This window comes from Rhincodon typus, chromosome 17, assembly GCF_021869965.1.
Source record: "Rhincodon typus isolate 14 chromosome 17, sRhiTyp1.1, whole genome shotgun sequence".
Lineage (NCBI taxonomy): Eukaryota > Metazoa > Chordata > Chondrichthyes > Orectolobiformes > Rhincodontidae > Rhincodon > Rhincodon typus.
Window position 1 is genome coordinate 28,399,588 of NC_063348.1, and position 20,796 is coordinate 28,420,383.

The 20,796-nt window shown below is 38.1% G+C and overlaps 1 protein-coding gene across 6 annotated transcripts in view; it reads left to right on the forward strand.

Moving 5' to 3' along the window:
• The window catches only part of stk33 (serine/threonine kinase 33), a 193,813-nt gene that overhangs the window by 162,448 nt on the left and 10,569 nt on the right, over nt 1–20,796 (forward strand). For all 6 annotated transcript variants that reach the window (XM_048607322.1, XM_048607326.1, XM_048607324.1 and 3 more), the window contains one exon: nt 1,689–1,769. In XM_048607322.1, the coding sequence (XP_048463279.1) occupies nt 1,689–1,769 (81 nt within the window). The remainder of the gene's footprint in view (nt 1–1,688; nt 1,770–20,796) is intronic.

Sequence of the window (20,796 nt, forward strand, 5' to 3'; positions counted from 1 at the left end):
GCTGGCACGATAGCATCATTTAAGATGTATCTAGACAGATATATGAATGGGCAGGAAGCAGAGGGATACAGATCCTTGGAAAATAGGCGACAGGTTTAGATAGAGGATCTGGATCGGCGCAGGCTTGGAGGGCCGAAGGGCCTGTTCCTGTGCTGTAATTTTCTTTGTTCTTTGTTCTTTATGACTAGGAGTAGTCCGTTTGGCACCTTGAGCCTGCTCCGCCAATCAGTAGGATCATGGCTGATCGACTACATGTTGTCCTCTCCCTGCATCCTCATCAGATGCTTGGTAGCTCCCTGACCCTTGGGAAAAACAGGGTTCTCTAACCACTGCCATTGACGATCAGTGCAGCATCAGAGAGCTTTTGTGCTTACTGTCTTGCTCCTTCAGCTCCTTGCTCCAGAAGTTGCAGTGCAGGTTTTGCAATCAGAATGAACCTCCTCTTGAAGAGGTGCTGATTGCCATTAAATGACATCCTGGCCTCCTGATACCAGATGCTTCTCTGAAAAGTGCACAGCCAACAACACACAGATCACTAGATAAATAACAGTAGGAAGACAGATTCTGGCAAAGAACCATTTTTGCTTACATTCAACTTCTAGGTAGCAAGATAATAATTACGTGTCAGGAACAAAAACAAAGTTGCTGGAACAGCTCAGCAGGTCTGGCAGCATCTGTGAAGGAGAAAACAGAGTTAACGTTTCGGGTCCGGTGACCCTTCCTCAGAGCGTGTACTGTGTATTTCAACATTTCTGAGAGATGTGGTGAGATGCAATACAAGACCAGAATTTTCTCTCATTTTAGCCATTTGGCTATTTAACTGTTTTGGAAGGAGTTACATGATTTTTTTCTTCATTTTGCCATTTTGCTGTTGAACATCACCTTAGTGGAGGTCAGAGAAGAAAATGTGATGAGAAGCATAACCTGTCCGTGGCCGAGCCTACTTGAATTTCCTGTAGTTAAAGTTATCGGAAGTAAATATAGGAGATTCTTTAAGGAGCCATTTTCCTTCTTGTGCTGTACGCAAGTGATTTTTTTTTTGTCTGGGTGGTGCTGCTTGAGAATCAATGCACAACAACTTTGAGTCCAACAATCCTTATTATAATCTATCCCATAATAAAATTGGTTGAGCAGACAAGTGATCTCAATAGCTTTTCTCTATGTGTGAGGGCGGGATAGAATGCAATAAAATTAATCAAATGAGACTGATAAATGCAAGTTCTCTTATATGAATGAATTACAAGGAATTCCACGTAAGTACTGTGCAACTTATAACAGGTTCTAATCAAATATGCTATTTGTTCAGCTTATCTGTTTTTCATATTTATATGTATTTATTTAGGATTTGTTTGTGATACTGAAGCAGGAGTGTATTGTTACAATTGAAAAGTGTTTACAGGATTGGGGAGATTTGTTTTGTTCTAGTGGAAAACATTTACAAATAGGTATGTGCAATTTTATCTTTTTGGAGATGGTTAACCTGTTCTAATTGTTAGCCTTGGCAATATTTTAGCCATTGAATCTTCTTTCATATTTCCTTTTAGATCAGTTTGTTGTAATTCTGGCACTCGGTTGGGAAGCAAATCTTATTTCAATGACTTATCTGAACCCTATTCTGGAGCAAAAAACATTGGTATATGAATAATTCAAATTGCTAATGAGTTCTTTATTAAATATGTAATTTTCAGAGCACGACGAAGAATACCATTGCAAGTTTTTCTGTTGATGGATCATTTCCTGTGAAGAAAACCAACAAATTCAGCAGCAATGTGAGTGCCAACAGATAATAAAAAAAATCAGATTTGTAATGAAAGAATTAATTCAAGATAAATTGGTAAATGATCAGAATCAAACTATTTAGTCCAATGAAACTAACATTTAATCACAGCAAATTTTTATTTACAATCTCGGTTTGTGTATATAATAATGAAAACAGTGGGTCTTCTGTTACAAATTGATAATATCAGTAACTTTAAGAACTTTAGACATAAACAAAATTACTACATTAAGTGCAGTTGGATTTGTAGAATATGGATTAGCAAAAGGTAATATTGATCTGGTTAATTTGTTCAAAGAATAATCAAGATTAAGAGTGATGCTAAGGTACCTTAAACTTCATATTTATAAATTAGTGTTATATTTTATCAGTAGTGATTGCTAACCATTAACGTAATGCAACTAAATTCGTTTCTACTGTGCCAGCCATGTTATGTTATTCTGGCATAATGAATATTTTGGCTGTTTCCCAGATTCAGAACGTCATCCTTGACAATGGCATTTTAATAATGTGCATTGTGTTGTAGTAAGTTTCAAAAGAAGGTAAAAGAACCAGTAAAACTTGGGTGGTACGTGTTATATTTAATTACTGGAAAACATCAGTTGACCTAGTAAAACAGACTTGCACCAAACAGATAAGTTCAATACCAATAATGCAAATCAACAGGATCTAGTTTGAAAAGGGTTTACAAATATCAGCCTTGGCTCACTTTCATTATTGAATCAGAAGATTGTGGTTTCAAAGATAATTCCGTAGTTTTGACCACGTGATCTAGACTAATACTTCAGTGTAATGCTAAGAGTGCTGTTAGAATTGCACTTAAACATTAAACTAAATGCTCGTTTTCCCCCTCTAGCGATTTAACAAATTCATGGTATAATTCTGCAAAGAGCTTTGAAATTCTTATTCTGCTTCAAAATCACTTAATTGGGTACAAAGGTGTTTGGAACATTCCTGGGTTGTAAAATATGCCATGTGAATGCAAGTTATTCATGTTGTGGATGAAGTCCTTAAATAAGTAAGGGCATCCTTTTGATTACTATCAGATACTAATTTTGAAACTGGGATTTAGAATGTGTTCTCAATGAACTAGAATTGTTCTCCAGAAACCTCCTAGTCTCTATTCAGTGTTTTCACATGATGTCATAAGTATATAAAAAATAGGAGTAGGAGTAAGCCATTTGGCCCTTTAAGTCTGTCTTCCCATTCAATTAGATCATGGCTGATTTGCCTCAGGCCTCAACTCCTTTTCGTGTCAGTTCAGCATAGCTATCAACTGCCAAAGACTATCTATCTCTCTTTAAATATTTTCAGTGATCTAGCCTCCACAACTCTCTGGAGTATATAATTCCAGACATTCACCACGTTCTGGGGGACGTCCCTTAAAAAAATTCAGTTTTAAATGGGTGTCCTCTTATTTTGTAACTACACCCCTTAGTTCAAGATTCCCTCACTAGTGGAAACATCATCTCAACCTCTTTCCTGTCAAGCCCTCTCAGAATCTTGTACATTTCAATAAGATCACTCCTAATTTTTCTTAATTCTAATGGATAAAGACATGATCTGTTTAGTCACTCTTGATAAGTCAACTCCTTCATCCCAGTAATCAGCCTAGTGAATGTCTTTTGAACAATTTCCAATGCCAAGGTATCCTTTTTTAAACATAGGGACCAAAACTATGCATAGTTTTAAACTCCAACTGCAGCCTTACCAGCACCCCGTGCAGTTATAACAAGCGTTCCCCCTACCACCTCCACCACGCCCCACTCCCCAGCAATAACGCCAAAATTGCTGCATGTAGATGGTATCTTTCTGTGAATAAGAACACTCATATCCCTATGCGCTGCACTTTTTGATGTCTTTTCCATTTAAATAATAGTCTCCCTCTTGATTGTTTCTACGAAATTGCATGACATCACACTTTCCAATATTAAACTCCATCTGCCAAGTTTTTGCCCAATCATTCAACCTATCTATATCCCCTGGCATATTTCTTATGTCCTTTTCACAACATGACATCCACTTTATTTTTGTTTTTGTTTTGAATACAATGCAATCTGCCCCTCCTCCAAGCTATTAATATAGATAGTAAATAATTGAAGCCCTAGGACTGATCCTTGTGACACTGCTAATTACATCTTTCCAACCTGAAAAAGACACATTAATTCTGAAGCTCTGTCTTCTGTGTGTTAACACAGAACTCACCTGACTCCCCAAAACCTGTCCACAATGCACAAGTTAGGAGTGTGATGGAATACTCCCCATGTGCCTGAATGAGTGCAGCCCCAACAACACTCAAGAAGCTTGACACGCCTCAAGACAAAACAGCCACTTGCTTGGCACCAAAATCACAGGCATCCACTGCCTCCACCAACGACGCTCAGTAGCAGCAGTGTGTACTATCTGCAAGATGCACTGCAGAAATTCACCATCCTTAGACAGCACCTTCCAAACCCATGACCATGACCCATAACCTAGCAGGATAAGAACAGCAGATACATGGGAACACCTCTACCTACAAGTTTCCCTTGAAGTCACTCACCTTCCTGAGTTGGAAATATATTGCCTCTCTTTTACTGGTGCTGGGTGAAAATCCTGGAATTCCCTCCTAACGGCTTGTGGGTCAACCTAGAGCACAGGGACAGCAGTGGTTCAAAGAAGGCAGCTCACCACTACTCTCTAAGGGCAACTGGGGACAAACAATAGGTGCTTGCCAGCCAGCCACACTTATGTCCTATGAGCAAGTGAATAGATTTAAATATCTTCAATCCATACTAATATCAATACCTCCAATACCATGAGCTTCTCACTTGTGCAATAACATTTTATGTCTTGCTTTATTGAATGTCTTTAGGAAAATCAGATACACTACATCAACCAGTTCCCCTTGATCAACTCTGCTTCTTATATCCTAGAGAACTCTAGCAAATTTGTCAAACATGGTCTCCTTTTCACCAAAATATGTTAACTCTGTTAGATTGTGTTAAGGTTTCCTAACTGCCTTGTTATTTCTTCCTTATCATTTTCCCACTGACAGATGTTAGGTTGTCTAGCCTATAGATTCCTGCTTTCTATCTCCCTCTTTTCTTGAACAATGGTGTCACATTAGTGGTTTTCCAATCCATTGTAATCCTGCTTGGATTCTGAGAATATTTCAAGCGATGACTTCACCGATACTTGCTTCAATTTCATTTTTGGTGCACTTCCAATACCGAAAATCAATGTTGACACGCTGATCAGGACGAACAGAACCTCAGAGCAGCCGTGCAGCTGAGAGGGTACACTGGCATCCATTATCTCTAGGCACCTCCTTTAAAATCCTTGGATGAATCCTTGTTGACTGTGGCCCCGTTAATTTCTCAAATACCTTGTCCATCATGGTGGAGACTGTCACAGGACCTTGCCTTCTATTAGCACCTTGCTTATCTGTTACCTTTCGGTTGTTTATGGTGTCTGCCACTGTAAAGACTGATGCAAAATATTGGTTTAAACTGTGTGTCATTTCCCTGTTCCCCATTGTCAGTTCCCAGTTGAATCCTCCATGGACCCACACTTAGTTTAACTATTTTCTTTCTTTTACTATACTCATGACTATCAAGAGTATATGAAGACTATAATTGCAAATGAAGAATGTTGAAAATGCTGAATACAAATGTGCACCTTACCCATATGTTGCATAAGCACTGTGGTATTCACTTTTATTTGAAAATGCCAGGTAAAAAAATTAACTTCAATTGAAAATATTCCATGCTGCATTCTGCTGCCATAAATGCAAAATGTAGCCTAATAATGAGCATGTTTATGTAAAATATGAATAAAAACAAGCTAATAAGGAATGAGTATATAGAATAGACTTAAAACAAATTAAGATGGTATTGACAAAATGTGCAATTGGTGTTTCTAGAATAGACAGTGATCAATAAAATAATAGGAAATGGAAACCAAACAATTTCAAATAAAGAAAAGGATTTCTGATTTTGAAAGTTTGAAGAAGTAAGTGAAAAATCAGTAGAAAGGAAAAGCCAAGTCCTAAAAAAGTAGTGATCAGCCATAGCTGTAAAGAAAAGCCTTGATATCTGAGTCATCTAGGAATGGGATTAAAGGATATAAGTAATATTCACTATCTGCAGATAAAAGCATGATCTTACTCCCATGAAAGAAAACACTTACTTGTATGATTTCCTGCTGCTGTGTGAAAGTAATTTGTATAAATGTTCCAAAAATAGTCTGGAATGACCCAAAATTATGAAGTTAAAAGATGGTTGTGACTTTAGCATCCACTTGCAGTAGTTTTGAGTGAAGTTAGGCTGCTTGTAGCATTTGGCATTATCATGTGACAGTGTCTTTCAGTAGTAATCACATGCAGGCTCCCATTCTTCGTTAACTGCAGGTAAGAGGACCTCTGGGGTTGCTGGATTCTGATGTTATGTACTATTGTGCAGCTGCTGTAGTAAATCTTCATCTTGCTCCGTTGCTCTTTTTTTAAGAAGCTCATTCTCAGACTTTCTGAAGTCTTCTCTTATCATCCTCATTGGTAGCTAAATTTCCAAGCTGTTTGTCATCTGCAGATTTGAAATGATGTCCCTAATGCATGTGCAGGTCATTAAAGGACATTAAAAAGAGTGTTGTGGTCATGTAATACCAGCCGTAGGAAACATCATTGTGGACTTGTTACCCGTTTGATAAATAACTGTTTGCCTATGTTCTCTACTTTCTATCACTTAGTCAGTTCTACATCCATGCTGCCACTGCCCTTTTGATTTCCGTGGATTTTACACGTGAAAGGTGGCTGAGTCAGAAATTCTCAAAACAATTGAGCAGTATTTAATATTCAATTGCATTGCGATAGCCTCCACAGCTTTGGGCCAAGAGCTGGAAGTACGATTGGAATCACCAGATTTTGTTGACCGGCATGTACAAATTGGGCCAAATTGTAGTTCTCCTGTACTGTAAACATCTGTGACTTCCCAATGCCTTAGAATAGGAAATGATTAACCCTTCTTTGTCTTGGTATATCTCTGTTGCTATTTGTGACTATCTGCTAGGAGATCTTCAGTCATGATATGCCACACTTGTCTGTCTTGCACCATCCTCACACATTCATCTGCAACCATTCTCTGACATCTATGATCAACTGCACTTAGGTTGACCCCTGTTTCTGCTGCCCTGCACTTTTTATCTAGAACAGATTTCCATAGTTTTTCACTGGGATCAAATGGTCAAAATGCAGGTGTTTTCTGTTCTGGGTGTCACTTCTGTTCTAATCCAAAGACCTTTACTTATTGATCAAATGCCTAAGGCAAAGACAAATTGGGTAGTATGTAGCATCATATGACAGTTTTCCTTGTTGTGATTTTGAGTTATTTTATTGTTAATATAAACATAATTTTCGCATAATTACTTCTGTCCATATCTGGTTTTCTTTTAACTTTCGCATGATGTCATCTTCTGTTATTGTTTGTCTTAAATCGACAAATGTATCTAATTGTTCCAGTGTGACATCATCTGCTTCAGTCTCTTCCAATGTACTTCTGCCAGTTACCATTACTTTTTGGTGATCATTTGCAATTTGGACTGTAAATCTATGAATATTACTTGATCTACAATATTTTGTAGGACCGCTTCTGATTCTGCAACCAATGCAGTGTTGTCAGTGTGCCACAAGTTAGTTATGTTCTTGCCTTCACCTTTTACTCCTGGAACTACATCTAATTCTCTGAATACTTGGTCCATGTACAGATTGAATAATTTTGGCAACAGTACACATCCTTGTCTTCACTTGAAACATGCTTAACCCTACTGAAAAAGGCTATGCCTTTTTGTGTTTTTTTTAAAATTCTGGTCTGAAAACAGAAATTAATTGTTTTTAACCCAGGGTTCACAAGGAATGCTGTATGGTTTGGAAGCAATTAACTTGATGCTTGTTGATTAATGCTATATGTACAACTGTGCATTACAGCAGTGGTTTCAAATGAAGGTTTGGTTGGCAATAAAATAGCAGATTGGTTTGTGGTCTTGCGACCAATTACCAATAACAAATTGGTCTTTTGCTTGCCAATAGTTAAGCAATTGATTGGTTCTGAAGTATTGCTTGGGGCTGTAAACAAGATACAGAGAAACAGAAACAAAACTTTGGAATACCACCAGCTTCGGAGCTCCCCCTGTTCTCTGAAGGAAAAGGTCACTTTAAATCTGAAGAAATCTAGTTTATCTTCAGTTGTGTAAGCTCTGACTTTTAATTGATGTGATTTTATGTGTGAACCAATCATTCTGTGTCTCTGAAAATCAATAGAACCATCTGGAGAAGGCCAACTGAGAAACAGCATTCTGCCCAGTACAAGCCCCTGTGAACTGAAATCATCACAGAGGAAGATGTGCAATATAAATAATAAATTGTAACTGTGTTATGCTGATTGGACAGGACTTTTGTTTAAATATTAATTCAAAGTATGTGGGCATCACTAGCTAGGTCAGCATTTATTGCCTAATTAAGTTAAGAGTCAAGCACATTCCTTTGGGTTTGGAATCAGATGTAAGCCAGACCAGGCAAGGAAAGCAATTTCTTTCCCTAAAAGATATTAGTTGAACCATATATACTAAAGAACTTCAGAAAGAAAGAGAACACACCCCCATCTACATCAACGGAGCTGAGGTTGAGAAGGTGAAGAACATCAAATTCCTAGGAATGACAATAACTGACAGCCTGTCCTGGACTTCCCATGTAGATGCGACAGTCAAGAAGGCACAACAATGTCTCTTCTTCCTCAGGCGGCTTCGGAAATTTGGCATGTCCATAAGGACCCTCACCAACTTTTACAGATGCACCATTGAAAGTATACTGCCCGGGTGCATAATGGCCTGGTATGGCAACTGCTCTGCCCAGGACCGTAAAAAACTATAGAAGGTTGTGTGCACAGCCCAGATCATCACGGAAGCCAACCTTCCATCCGTGGTCTCTGTTTATACAGCTCATTGCTGTGGAAAGGCTGCCAACATCATGAAAGACCCAGCGTGCCCCGGTAATGCTCTCCTACAACTACTTCCATCAGGCAGAAGATAGAAAAGTTTGAACATATGCATGAACTGTTTCAGGAACAGCTTCTTCCCAGCCTTTATTAGACTGATGAATGGACTCTCTGACTTCAAATAATGCTAATCTTGCTAATGTTAATCTTGCCTAGCACATACTTCATGATACATAACCTGTATGCCTCTAAGTTTTTTTTTCACCCTATGATCTTCATGTCCTTGCTTGCTGTGATCTGCCTGTACTGCTTGTAAGCAAAGCTTTTCACTGTACTTAGGTACAGGTGACAATAAATAAATCAAATCACATCAAATTCGGTGGGGTTTCCCAGAAAATTAGCAATGGTCATTATTGGATTCTTAATTCTGGATTTTTCTTGCATTTTAAATTCCGTTATCTATAATGGTGTAGTTAGAACCCAGGTCCCCAGATCATTGCCTGAGTCTCTGGATTAAAAGTCCAACAATACTACTGCTAGGCCATTGCTTTCTCCCCATCTTGTATGATCTTGTTCTCTCTTCTTCAACCTCATAATCTATAGCCCATACTAAGATCATTTCCAGTAGAGTCACTATTTTTCTTACCTCAGCAGATACCGTGAATATTCTGTATTGGCCTAAAAATACTATTATAGGAACCACTACCAATTTTCCCAAATATTGTTACAATTAATATGATATCAGATTACTTAATCATAGATCATAGAATCCCTACAGTGTGGAAACAGGCCCTTCGGCCTAACAAGTCCACACCGAACCTCAAAGCATCCCACCCAGACCCACCCCACTATCACCCACCTAAACTACACATCCCTGAACACTACGGGCAATTTAGCATGGCATTGCACTTAGCCTGCACATCTTTGGACTGTGGGAGGAAACCGGAGCACGGGGAGAATGTGCAAACTCCATACAGACAGTCGCCCCAGGGTGGAACTGAACCTGGGTCCCTGGCGTGGTGAGGCAGCAGTGCTAACCACTGAGTCACTGTGCCATCCTTAATTTGTCTGTGCAACAGTTTTTCATCATATCTGACACTTGTGTGTCAGGAATGTTAGTTACCACTTAAAATTCAAGCTGGGCTGATGTCTGTGTCTTGGACATGGACTGATTTAGTTTCTGAGAAGTGACAAATTAAACTGAGCACTTTGCAGTTATCTGTGAATATTCCCATTTCTGACCTAACATTGGAGAGCAGGTCATTGTTGAAGCAAAAATGGTTGGTCCTTGGACATAACGCTGAGGCGCTCCAGGTTCAATTCCATCCTGCGACAAAGATGATCATTTACATTGAAAAGTAAGTAGATTTGCAGCAGGATTTTTTTTATTACACATGTTGAAGGATTGTTTCTGCTAGTTGCTAAATAGGTAAAGTGTGGTGTCCAGGCTTTGGATTGTCACTGGAAGAATAAAGGAGGAAGATAGAAATTTTCTTCCCCCTCCCCATCACACAAAAGACTATTAGCATGCTGAATGCCTCACCTGAGTAACATATACAATGAGAGAGAGCAAAGTAAACATTTGGAAAGAAAGAATACAACATAGAAATTGAGAAAGGGTAAGGAATGGAAATTTGCATTAAATTTATTTGATCTATAAGTCCCGTGGTATAACCACTGCACAGATTAACTGATCTGATTGTGGTGCAGCAAGCCATCCAAAGTAGGTCAATTGGCTCAAGCTGAAGTTAACATGAAGGGAGTTCTGAAATGTTACTGTATGAAAAATTAGATTCTGATGAGGAAACAGAGACTTTCTATCAGACTTGCAGTCAAAGAGTGCACAATGGTGCACCAGATAGTGTCACTATTTTAAAAAAATAGTTTGTCATTTATATAAACAATTTGGATGAGAATTTAGGAGACATGGCTAATAAGCTTGTGGGTGACACCAAAATTGGTGGTATAGTTGACAATGAAGAAGGTTATCTAAGATTAATGAGAGATCTTAATCCATTGGGTCAATGGGTTGAGAGTGGCAGATGGAGTTTAATTTGGATGAATGTGAGGTATTGTATTTTGGTAAAACAAACAAGGGCAGGGCTTATACAATTAATGGTAGGGTCCAGGGTAATGGAGATAGTAAGGGCTGCAGATGCTGGAAGCTAGAGTTAATAAATGTGGAGCTGGAAAAGCAAAGCAGGTCAGACACCATCCGAAGAGTAGGAAGTCCACGTTTTGGGCTGAAACCCTTCGTCAGGACTGAGGAGGGGGTGGGGAGCCCAGAAGTAAAGGGGTGGGGTTTGGGTCTGAGGGAACGGTAGCTGGGATGGAAATAGGTGGATGCAGGTAGGGTGTTATTGTGGTTGGTCAGTGGAAAAGGTGGAGCGGACAGGTGAGTTAGAAGATAGATTCGGGGGTGGAGAGATTTTGAGGCTGGTGGAGTCAATATTTAGGCCATTGGGCTGTAAGCTCCCAAGGTGAAGTATCAGGTGTTGTTCTCCAGCTTATGTTTGGCCTCACTCTGACAGCGGAGGAGGCAAGGATGGACGTGTCACTAGGGGAATGGGGGTGGGAGTGGGAGGGGGAGCTAAAGTGGATAGCAACCAGAAGGTCAGGTTAATTGGTGCGTGCAGAGCACAGGTGCCCTGCAGACCAGTCCCTGAGTCGGTGTTTGGACTCCCCAATATAGAGGAAACCACATCAGGAGCAACAGATACAGTAGATGAGGTTAGGTGAAGAGCAGTTGAATCTCTGCTGGATTTGGAAGTATTGTTTGGGGCCTTGGGCGGAGATGAGAGGGTAATTTGTAGAACAGAGAGAGCTAGGAGTTCAGGTGCATAATTCTTTGAAATTTGCATCACATATAGACAGGGTGGTTAAGAAGTTGTTTTGTACACTTGCCTTCATTGCTCAGACCTATGAGTATAGGAGTTGGGATGTCATTGTTGAGGTTGTACAGGATGTTGGTGAGGCCTCTTCTGCAGTGCTGTGTGCAGTTCTGGTCATCCTGCTATAGGAATAATATTATTAAATTGGAGAGGGTTCAGCAAAGTTTTACCAAGATGTTGCTGTGTATGGAAGGTTTGAGTTATAAAAATAGACTGGATAGGCTGGGACTTTTTTCACTGGAACATAGGAGCTTGAGGGGTGACCTTATAAAGTGAATAGTAAGGTTTTTTTTTCCTAGGATGGGGGAGTCAAAACTAGGGCCATAATTTTAAGGTGAGAAAAGAAGATTTTAAAAGGACATGAGGGCAACTATTTTGCACAGTGGGCGGTTCATATATGGAATGAACCGCTATAGGAAGTGGTAGATGCAGATACAGTTATAACACTTAATAGACATTTGGTTAAGTACATGAGGGAGCTGTGCCAAATGCAGACAAGTGGGACTAGTTTGGTTTGGGAACATGGTCGGCTTTGGACCAAAGAGTCTGTTTCCATGTTATATGACTCTATAACTGTAGATGTTAGAAATCTGAAACAAAGACAGAAATTGCTAGAAAATCTCAGCAGGTAGCATCTGTGGAGAGAAAACAGAGTTAACTTTTCAGGTCCAGTGACCCTTATTCAAAACCTTGTTGTTCTGAACCATGGTCACTGGACCCGAAATGTTAATTCTGCTTAGAGCATGATAACCAACTGTGAAACAATGGGCCGGTAAGCTTGCTAAATGCTGAATATTTCAACCAGCAATTGAGGTGTTAGAATTACTGCTTTTATAAGTTAAAGTATTGAAAGCATGATTCAAAAATCTCCAATATCCTTAGTGAACTTTCGATTATCTCTTTTTAAAGAAACTCCTTCAGATACATTCACAAGACTTGAAATAAATTCCTTTTCCTAAATCTTTGTAAACTTCAGTCCTTCAAGCAGTATTGAGTATAAAGAGCCTTTGAAACACTTTTAATCCTTGGAAAAATAAAATACCACCTATAAAAGTATTTCATTGTAAAATGTGGGTGACATGGGTTACCACACATTCATGTACTCATTCACATTTTTCATGTAACCTACACAGTCATCTCAGATACCTTCCTAGTATGTAGATAATTCAAACAAGGTGGACAAGATTCTTGACAAAGTATCATTTCAATGTTTTTCCCCAAAATGTGAACAATCTTGAAAAGAAAGGCTGTAATTACAGACTACCAAGAGAGTCTGACTTTTTTAAAAAATTTTTCCACAAATGTTACCATAAGACCATACCAATGTCTTTCTGAGCATAAACCTTTTACTCACACTGTCTGACACTTTTGATCACCTGCAGAGACTTATTATTTGGCCTGGTGACTCTCCACTCACAACATTTGTATTATCTTTTGATCTCTCTGCCTATTAACCTTCTACCTGAGTGCTTTTCTTCACTTCACTTCGAAAGCTTGTGATTTCAAATAAACTTGTAGGACTATAATCTGGTATCATGTGACTTCTGACCTCATAAACTTCATAATAAGAGCTAGCAGCAATGCCAGACTTTGTTTCTCCCTGTGACAAAGCTTGTCTTTTGGTGTTGATTTAGTTTTCTGGAAAAGGAGTCTGCAGGCTTCTCTATGCATGACCTATCATCTGGTAATAGATCTGGTAACAGATAACTTCTAAATTATTAGTGTCAGTTGCTTTCTTGAAGGATGTAGTGTATGTTGGCGCAGTTAGCACAAGTTCAGAGGAAGGGTCACTGGACCCAAAACGTTAACTCTGATTTTTTTTCTTCACAAATGCTGCCAGACCTGCTGAGCTTTTCCAGCAACTTCTGTTTTTGATCCTGATTTACAGCATCCACAGTTCTTTCATTTTTTATTGGCACAGCTAGCTTTGGTTCATTAATCAAAATGACTTTCAATTTCTTAAAAGATTTCTGGCACTCCCCTGTATTACTCCTTTGGTTTACATTAGGATCAAGTTGTCAGTGGAATAGTTACATTGCTGAAATGTGGCAAAGACAAGCAATGATAACCACACATCCTCAAAATACTTATTATTTTCCATTAGATGTAAGGACAGGAACTTCATTAATGATTGCACTTTTGCTGTTCTTTGCTGCACTTTGCCCTCTGATTCACCCGAGTGAGATTACTCATGCCTTTAAATTTCACTTTAGGCAATATTTAGCACCAAGGTAAACTACAAAATTAGTAACTCCGGCTACCACTTGGCTCATCAGTCTCTGGAAATTTACTGGAGCATTTTTAGCTTGATTTGTATTAATCAGCATTTGGAAAGACCATCTGTTGTGCCAACATCCAATATCTTTTCAGTCCTGGGTGTTAAATTAACTTGCCTGTATCCCTTTAAGATATCTACTTTATTATACCTTGCACTACCAATCTTCTCAGTACAGTTTTCCAAATGAAGAATTGCATAAGGGTCTGCCTTTGCTATTCCATTGATCGTTCCATAGTCCATGCAGAACATCGTTCAACTATCAGGCATGGGTACTAACACTAATGGCAAACTAATTTTACTTAATTCAGTTAGGTGGTTTCCAACAAATGTTGGAGTCTTGATTACATCTGGGTCTGTTTCTTTGTATCCAGCTGATGAGGATGCTGTTTAATAGAAGAGAAGTCTCCTACTTACACATCATGTATGATTGATGTTTCCACCCTTGTTTACCTGTAAAGGTTTCTTTAAATTCAGTGAGTAACCTTGTCAATTATTTTGGTTCTTCTGCCCCTAAATAGGAAGTGATGGTGACTTACCACCCTAACAGCTAAGTGTTAACTGACCAGATAGGAGAAGGTTCAATTTGGGAATTGTTCAGGCCCTCTCCTACCTCACCTTCATAATCCTTTTTTCTTCCATTGTCCTTACCATATGAAAGACATGTACTTGCTTACCTATCTTCTAATAGTGATAATGCTTGAATGTATTGATGCAACATAGCATTTTATGATGATCTGGGATATCAATTCGATAACTTACTTGACCAATTCTTTTGACTGCCCTTTAATGACTTGTGTACATAGACATCTATGTCTGTCTACTCCTGCATATACTTTGGAATAACACCCTTTATTTTATACTGTTTCTCCATGTTTGTTGTACCAAAGTTTTTCACCTCGCACTTCATCTGCCACTTATACACCCACTCCACCTATGCACCCACTCCACTTTGAGACTTTGAGAAGGCTAAAGCAGTTGAATTATTCCATCGTGTCTGTCCAAGAGCCATACATAGGCAAGAGCCTGCTGACCTCCATTCATGTTTTTCACTATAATCATTAAATACTGTGTTTGGAGGAGTTTATAAACCATCTTACTTTAAGTACTTTTTAAAAAAAAACTCTAAATTTGTTAGAAAAGATTGATTTGGATAAATTTCATAAATATGTAAGAAGTGTCAAACTGAACACTGCCTTCAAAAGGTATTACAAGGCTTCTGCAATGAAAGCACCAATTTCAAGAGCTCCTTGACCCTAGGCTTCCCTTCCTTTCATTTCAAAATGGAAACACATGAGAATGAGAAGCCCAACATTAATCCTGACAAGTAGGTATTTATTGAAATATTTTTACATTTTATTTAGGAGTTTACTGAGGCAAGAACACAAGTTAAATGTGGAAGAGTTCTGAACTGTGTTCCAAAGGAAATGGGCTTAGTGCCTGCTCTTCCAATTCAGTTTGCCCTGTGCACTTGTTACACGCTTGACCTCTGTTATTTTTGAGAAAAGGAAATTTGCTGTAGTTGTTTTTTTTAAGTTTAACTTAAGATCAAAGCAGTGTCTCAATTGTCTGCTTCAGTATTTTATACTACACAACAGTATGTAATCCTACAGCGTTACATATATGAAATATCATGAATATATTTTCTGTCTGTTAACATACTTTTAATGTGTGCAGTTACAGTTAATGCACGTTATTAGGAGAATGAGAATTCTGTCAGCTGGATAATATAACTCTACAACATGTAGCATTATTTGTCAATATTTTTTATTCTATGTAATTTTTGTACTTATTAAATAAAGGAAGGTTTTGATTATATTTTGGGACCTCATTTTACTATCAAGCTGTTCTAGATCAGTTTTATGTCTAATAACTGCAGAGATATTTCCCCTTATTCTGTGCAACAGTATGGTGTGACTCCATCTACAGAAAGCAATCCTCCTAAGGTATCAGAGCAATATTGCTCTATGTCATTATTTAGGACACCCACCATCCTTTAGGTCTCTTGAGTGATGCTCCTGATTAGTACCAATTATGTGCAGTTTTGTGTTGAAGACTCATATCGACAGGGACTATTACTGAGCAGTAACATGCATTCTTCATACCCACGAATGCTGTATGGGTTTACAAATGAAAAGCCGTTATTAAAAAGAGACACAATGCTACACTAAGAGACTTTGGGATGAATGCCAAGAAACACATTTATTCAGAAATAAGTTTAAAAAGAAAGCTGTTAAAGTGAATATCAGAACTTTGCAGGTACGTAATAGTTATTATAAGTCAGTATTTGTTTCAAAATTATAACTGTAAATTATTTTTTCATAGTTCTCTGTCATACTTTGAACAGTTTGGACCCTACAACTTTTTAAAAAGCTGTGACATGACAAATATAAAGAACATTTCTTTGATTGGCTTTACATATTTAATGTTACACAAAAGGAAACTGAGGAAAACACCAGTCACAATTGTATAATGTAAAAAAAAATCAGGCTTCTTTAAAAAAGAATAAACCAGTTTCATTCACGCTGAAAATATATTTCTTGTAGTGATGGGCCTGCCAATTAAATCAGATTTCGCAGATGTTAGGATGATGTCCTAAACATCAGGGAAGGAATTCATACAAAGTGAAGATGCAGCCAAACAGCGAGTCTTCCTTGATGACCTTTTGACATGATCATTGTGAACACCAGAAATTGACATTGAAGAGAATAATAGTATTGCGATCATATTAAGATCTAACACTTGCATAACACTTGTTATCCCACAACCCTTGTAAAGCAAACCATTTAGAAAAAGATCAAGTAACTCCAGCTTGTTAAGCAATCTACTTGTAAAGAGGGGATGTGGATTTTTTGGATTTGCTCATACTAACTGCAAACCAAGCTATAGAGAGTATAACCTTCCATTTAAAAATACTGGGAATCCACTTAAAGAATTTAGGAACTAATGCAAAATCTGCTGGAAATACTCAACAGGTTTGGCAGCATCTGTGGAGGGAGAACCAGAGTTAATGTTTCTCATCAAATACAGCTGTGCTTCAGAATTCTCCTCCTTTTGCGATTTAAAATCCTGTGGGCTGAAACTAGACGTACTCTTGATTTGTAGTGTGGAAACGTTTAACGTTCAACAAAGAGGGGATATTTGCATTATTGTGTTTGTGCTGAGTCTTTGTTAAAATAAATCCAGTAATTTCATTGTTGTGATGTCTCTCTATATCCCTGTTTTATTATCTCTCTCAAGTATTTCACCAATTCTTCTTTTAAACATACAATTATCTCTCCTTCAGCCACTTTTTGCAGCGAAGTGATCAATATTTCAATAATCTTTGAAGTAAACAATCTATTAACTCCATTGTTCCTCTCAGTAATTTGATCTCTCATCATTAACTTCCCAAATGGAACAAATAGTCTTTTTCTAAAGTGTATCAAAGTCATTCATAATTTTAAAGGTCTATTAAATCAAGTAGGAATTATCCAAGTATTTCAAGTCTTTTCTCATAGCTAGTTCCCAATCCTGCCATCATCCAGGTAAATCACTCTTTGGTCCCAAAGTTCTGAAATACATTCCAAAATTTTGTACAACATTTGAAATATAATTTAACAAAGGGATTGTATAAAGGGTTTTATGCTGGTTAATTCCATGCTCTTCATGTTAAAAACTGAAAAGCTTTTAGGTAGTTTATAAAAAGTAAAATAAAAGAAAACCTTGATCTAATCCCAGCTAATGGCATTACTGAATATATCACATTCCAGACTGAAACCTGTCTCGATAGACCATAGTTTAACTTTTGCAATTTGATTACTGTGGTGGCCAGTCGCTGAGCATAATTCACGTAAGGCTGTCAATGCACTTTTACGTAAGTTTATTGCACAAAAGAAAAGAGGGAAAAGAAATAATAATGCTACATAAAACAGTATTGAAATCCTATCAAAAATAGCAAAAGAGAGAGATTCAACCCTTTTACCCATCAATATCCTTCACAGACGCAACTCCATTGAAGCATCACTCATCTTCATTTAAATTTTTTTTACTCAACTCACAAGGTTGCAAACATTTCCTTTCAATGCCATTTTGCACATTCACCAGATGTGATTCTGTCAGTTGTTGTCTCTCCCCATGCATGCATGCTGGCTCATTCTCTGCCATTGGCTACTGTGAGACTCCTAAAACAGCTTAAGATTTCTTTCCAGCTCTGATAGCCTGAAAATTTCTACAAACTAAAAAACTGTCTTTCTGCTGGAGTAGATCTTATCTTCTGAACTCAACCTGCTTGTGACTCCTGATCATCTATCTTTTCTGTACATCATAAAAGTTTTACTTTGTAAACACCCAAGCAATTATCTCTTCCGGTACCTTGCTAGTCATTTGACTTAATTTACATGCTTCCTCAGAACGACTGCCTTTAGCTCCCTGTTCCAAATGACTTTGTTACCCTTTCTTAAACAGAAGTCAGGAATTCACAACACTGAAAACCAAATTCTCATTCACCATACTTTAGAGTCCAATGTATTAGAAGCTTTCATCACAACCTGCACTTGGATCTTTCTAAGAAATATATACTTGAATTATTAAAACTGTTGATTCACTGCAGCTTTTCATTGAACGTAAATTGTGACTTATTTTTCCACCCAAAATATGTTTTCTTAATATTAAAGTAAGCAATACATAGCAAGTAGACTAAATTAATTAATTATTTCCTGTGCTTATGGAACAGGTCAAGAGTAAGCTCCCAAAGTCAGAAGTTGAATTTTCGCAGGAGATGGGATTTAGAAATTTCAGCTATGATGGTCACTGATAGGCTGAGGAAGACAAGGAATTGAGTCCAAATCAATTTTGTACAAGTATACTTAAAATATCTAACAGAATTACTCACATCTTTGCCATTATCTTTGTTTTAAATTGTTTTAAATAAGAGCATTTTTTAAAAGATTGAATGGAGCTAATATAGCCCTAATCTTTTAACAAAAACGTATTGTGATCACCCATGTATCTACAGAGCAGTGCTATATGTCATGCAAAAATATTGGAAGGCCTTCATGAATGTTGGATAATGAAAGACCAAGATGGCAGTTGTATTGTAAGAGAGTCCCATGTGGATTTCGTTTACTATTCACTAACGTTTGTGAATGAAATGATACCTACTGTTTGCAAACTCTTGGTGTAATGTATTGATTCAAGGATTTCTGTTCTAAAGCACAAACAAAAAAGTCCACCATGTGGCAAGGCATTAAATATCAGAAAGGTTAATAATTAGACAAACATAAAGCAAATATAGGTACTGCAAGGACTCCCCAACAGGGTGGTACAATAATTTGTATAGGAGTTTGTTGCTGTGTACAGTTTATTGTTTACTTCCATTGCCACTCCAAACATAATATGGTGAGTTTAAAAAACTGTGCCCAGGAATGATGAGCATAAAATTATTGAATTGGGATAAAATCCAACTTATTCACTAATGTTTGTTAGGGAAGGAAATCTTCAGTCCATACCCACTCTGGTCTAAGTGTGACTGCCGACTTACAGCAATGTGTTTAACCTTTAACTGCACTCCGGAATGGCTTTGCAAGGCCACTCAGTTGTATAAAACTAAAGTCAAAAATGGGGTAAGATCGGATGGATCACTCAGCATCAACCTAGGTACTGGAAAGCACAACAGAACACCCTGTCCCTTCAACCTTGTAAAGTCTGCTAACATTTAGGTGTCTGCCAAAATTGTAAAAATTGTCCCCCAGAGAAGTAACAACCTGATATATTTATACTCACTGAATCATATATTTGCCAAATCATATTTCATGGCCATTGTCCCAAACTCTACCATCCTACCAACTCAGGGATGACCTGATACACCAGCCTTCCAGGTCAGCCTTCCTCAAGATCAATTGAGGTCCCTAAGTAGCTAATTAAAGGCTTTATCCCATGGCACGGGCCCATACTTATTGGGAAGACTGCTACGTATCACAAGTAGACTTTCTTGTGAGCTTGCGTAGCTGAGGCAGTGGGTCATTTTATTTGGTCACCCTATACCCCATGGCAAGGGCACACCCTGTTGGAAGAGACCTCTCCCACCTATGACAATGATTAACCCTTTTCCCTGCCTCCATTTGCTGGGGTGTGCCTGAGTGGGCCTACTTCGCTGGCTTGTTATCTGAGCTGCCTGCAGTCGTAGTGGTGTTCACTGCTCCCAATGGCATTGGCTAGAACTGAAGAGCTGACAGCTTTCTGACTGACTGGCAGCTCTTGGTAATGAGTATGGTAGGCACTGTTCTTTTTTCTTTATTCCTTCATGGGCTGTTATGGTTGCCAGCAACATCAACATTTGTTGCCCCATTCCTAATCGCCCTTGAACCAAGTGGCTTTTGTGACATTTCAGAGAGTGATTAAGAGTTAGTCATATTGTCATGGATCTAAAGTTACATATTGACTAGAGCAGATGAGAATGGCAGATTTCAATCCCTCAAGGCCTTTAGTGAATGATCAATAATTTTTTCATGGTCACCATTATTGAGACTAGCTATTATATCCAGATTTTATTTCTGAGTTTCATTTTGTTCAGGTTGTATTTGAACTCATGATCCCAGTGCATTTGCCTGGGCCATTGGATTTCTACTTCATGAGCACTACTCCACCACCTTCCCTTAATTGATTGACATTTGAACTTAATGAGAATCCCAAAAATGACTGCAGCAAGATCAGCGCTGTGGCTATTAAATTCAGCCTGAATAGTGCAGTGGGCAACACCATTAAGGAAATCTAATATTTCTAGTGATCCCATTAAGAAATTTATCTACAGTATTGCAAGAGACATTGCAAGAGATCTATATTCCACATTCCTGAAAATGAACAGATTCTTTTCAAAACCTGATATTTTTGACTCCAACCATCAATGTG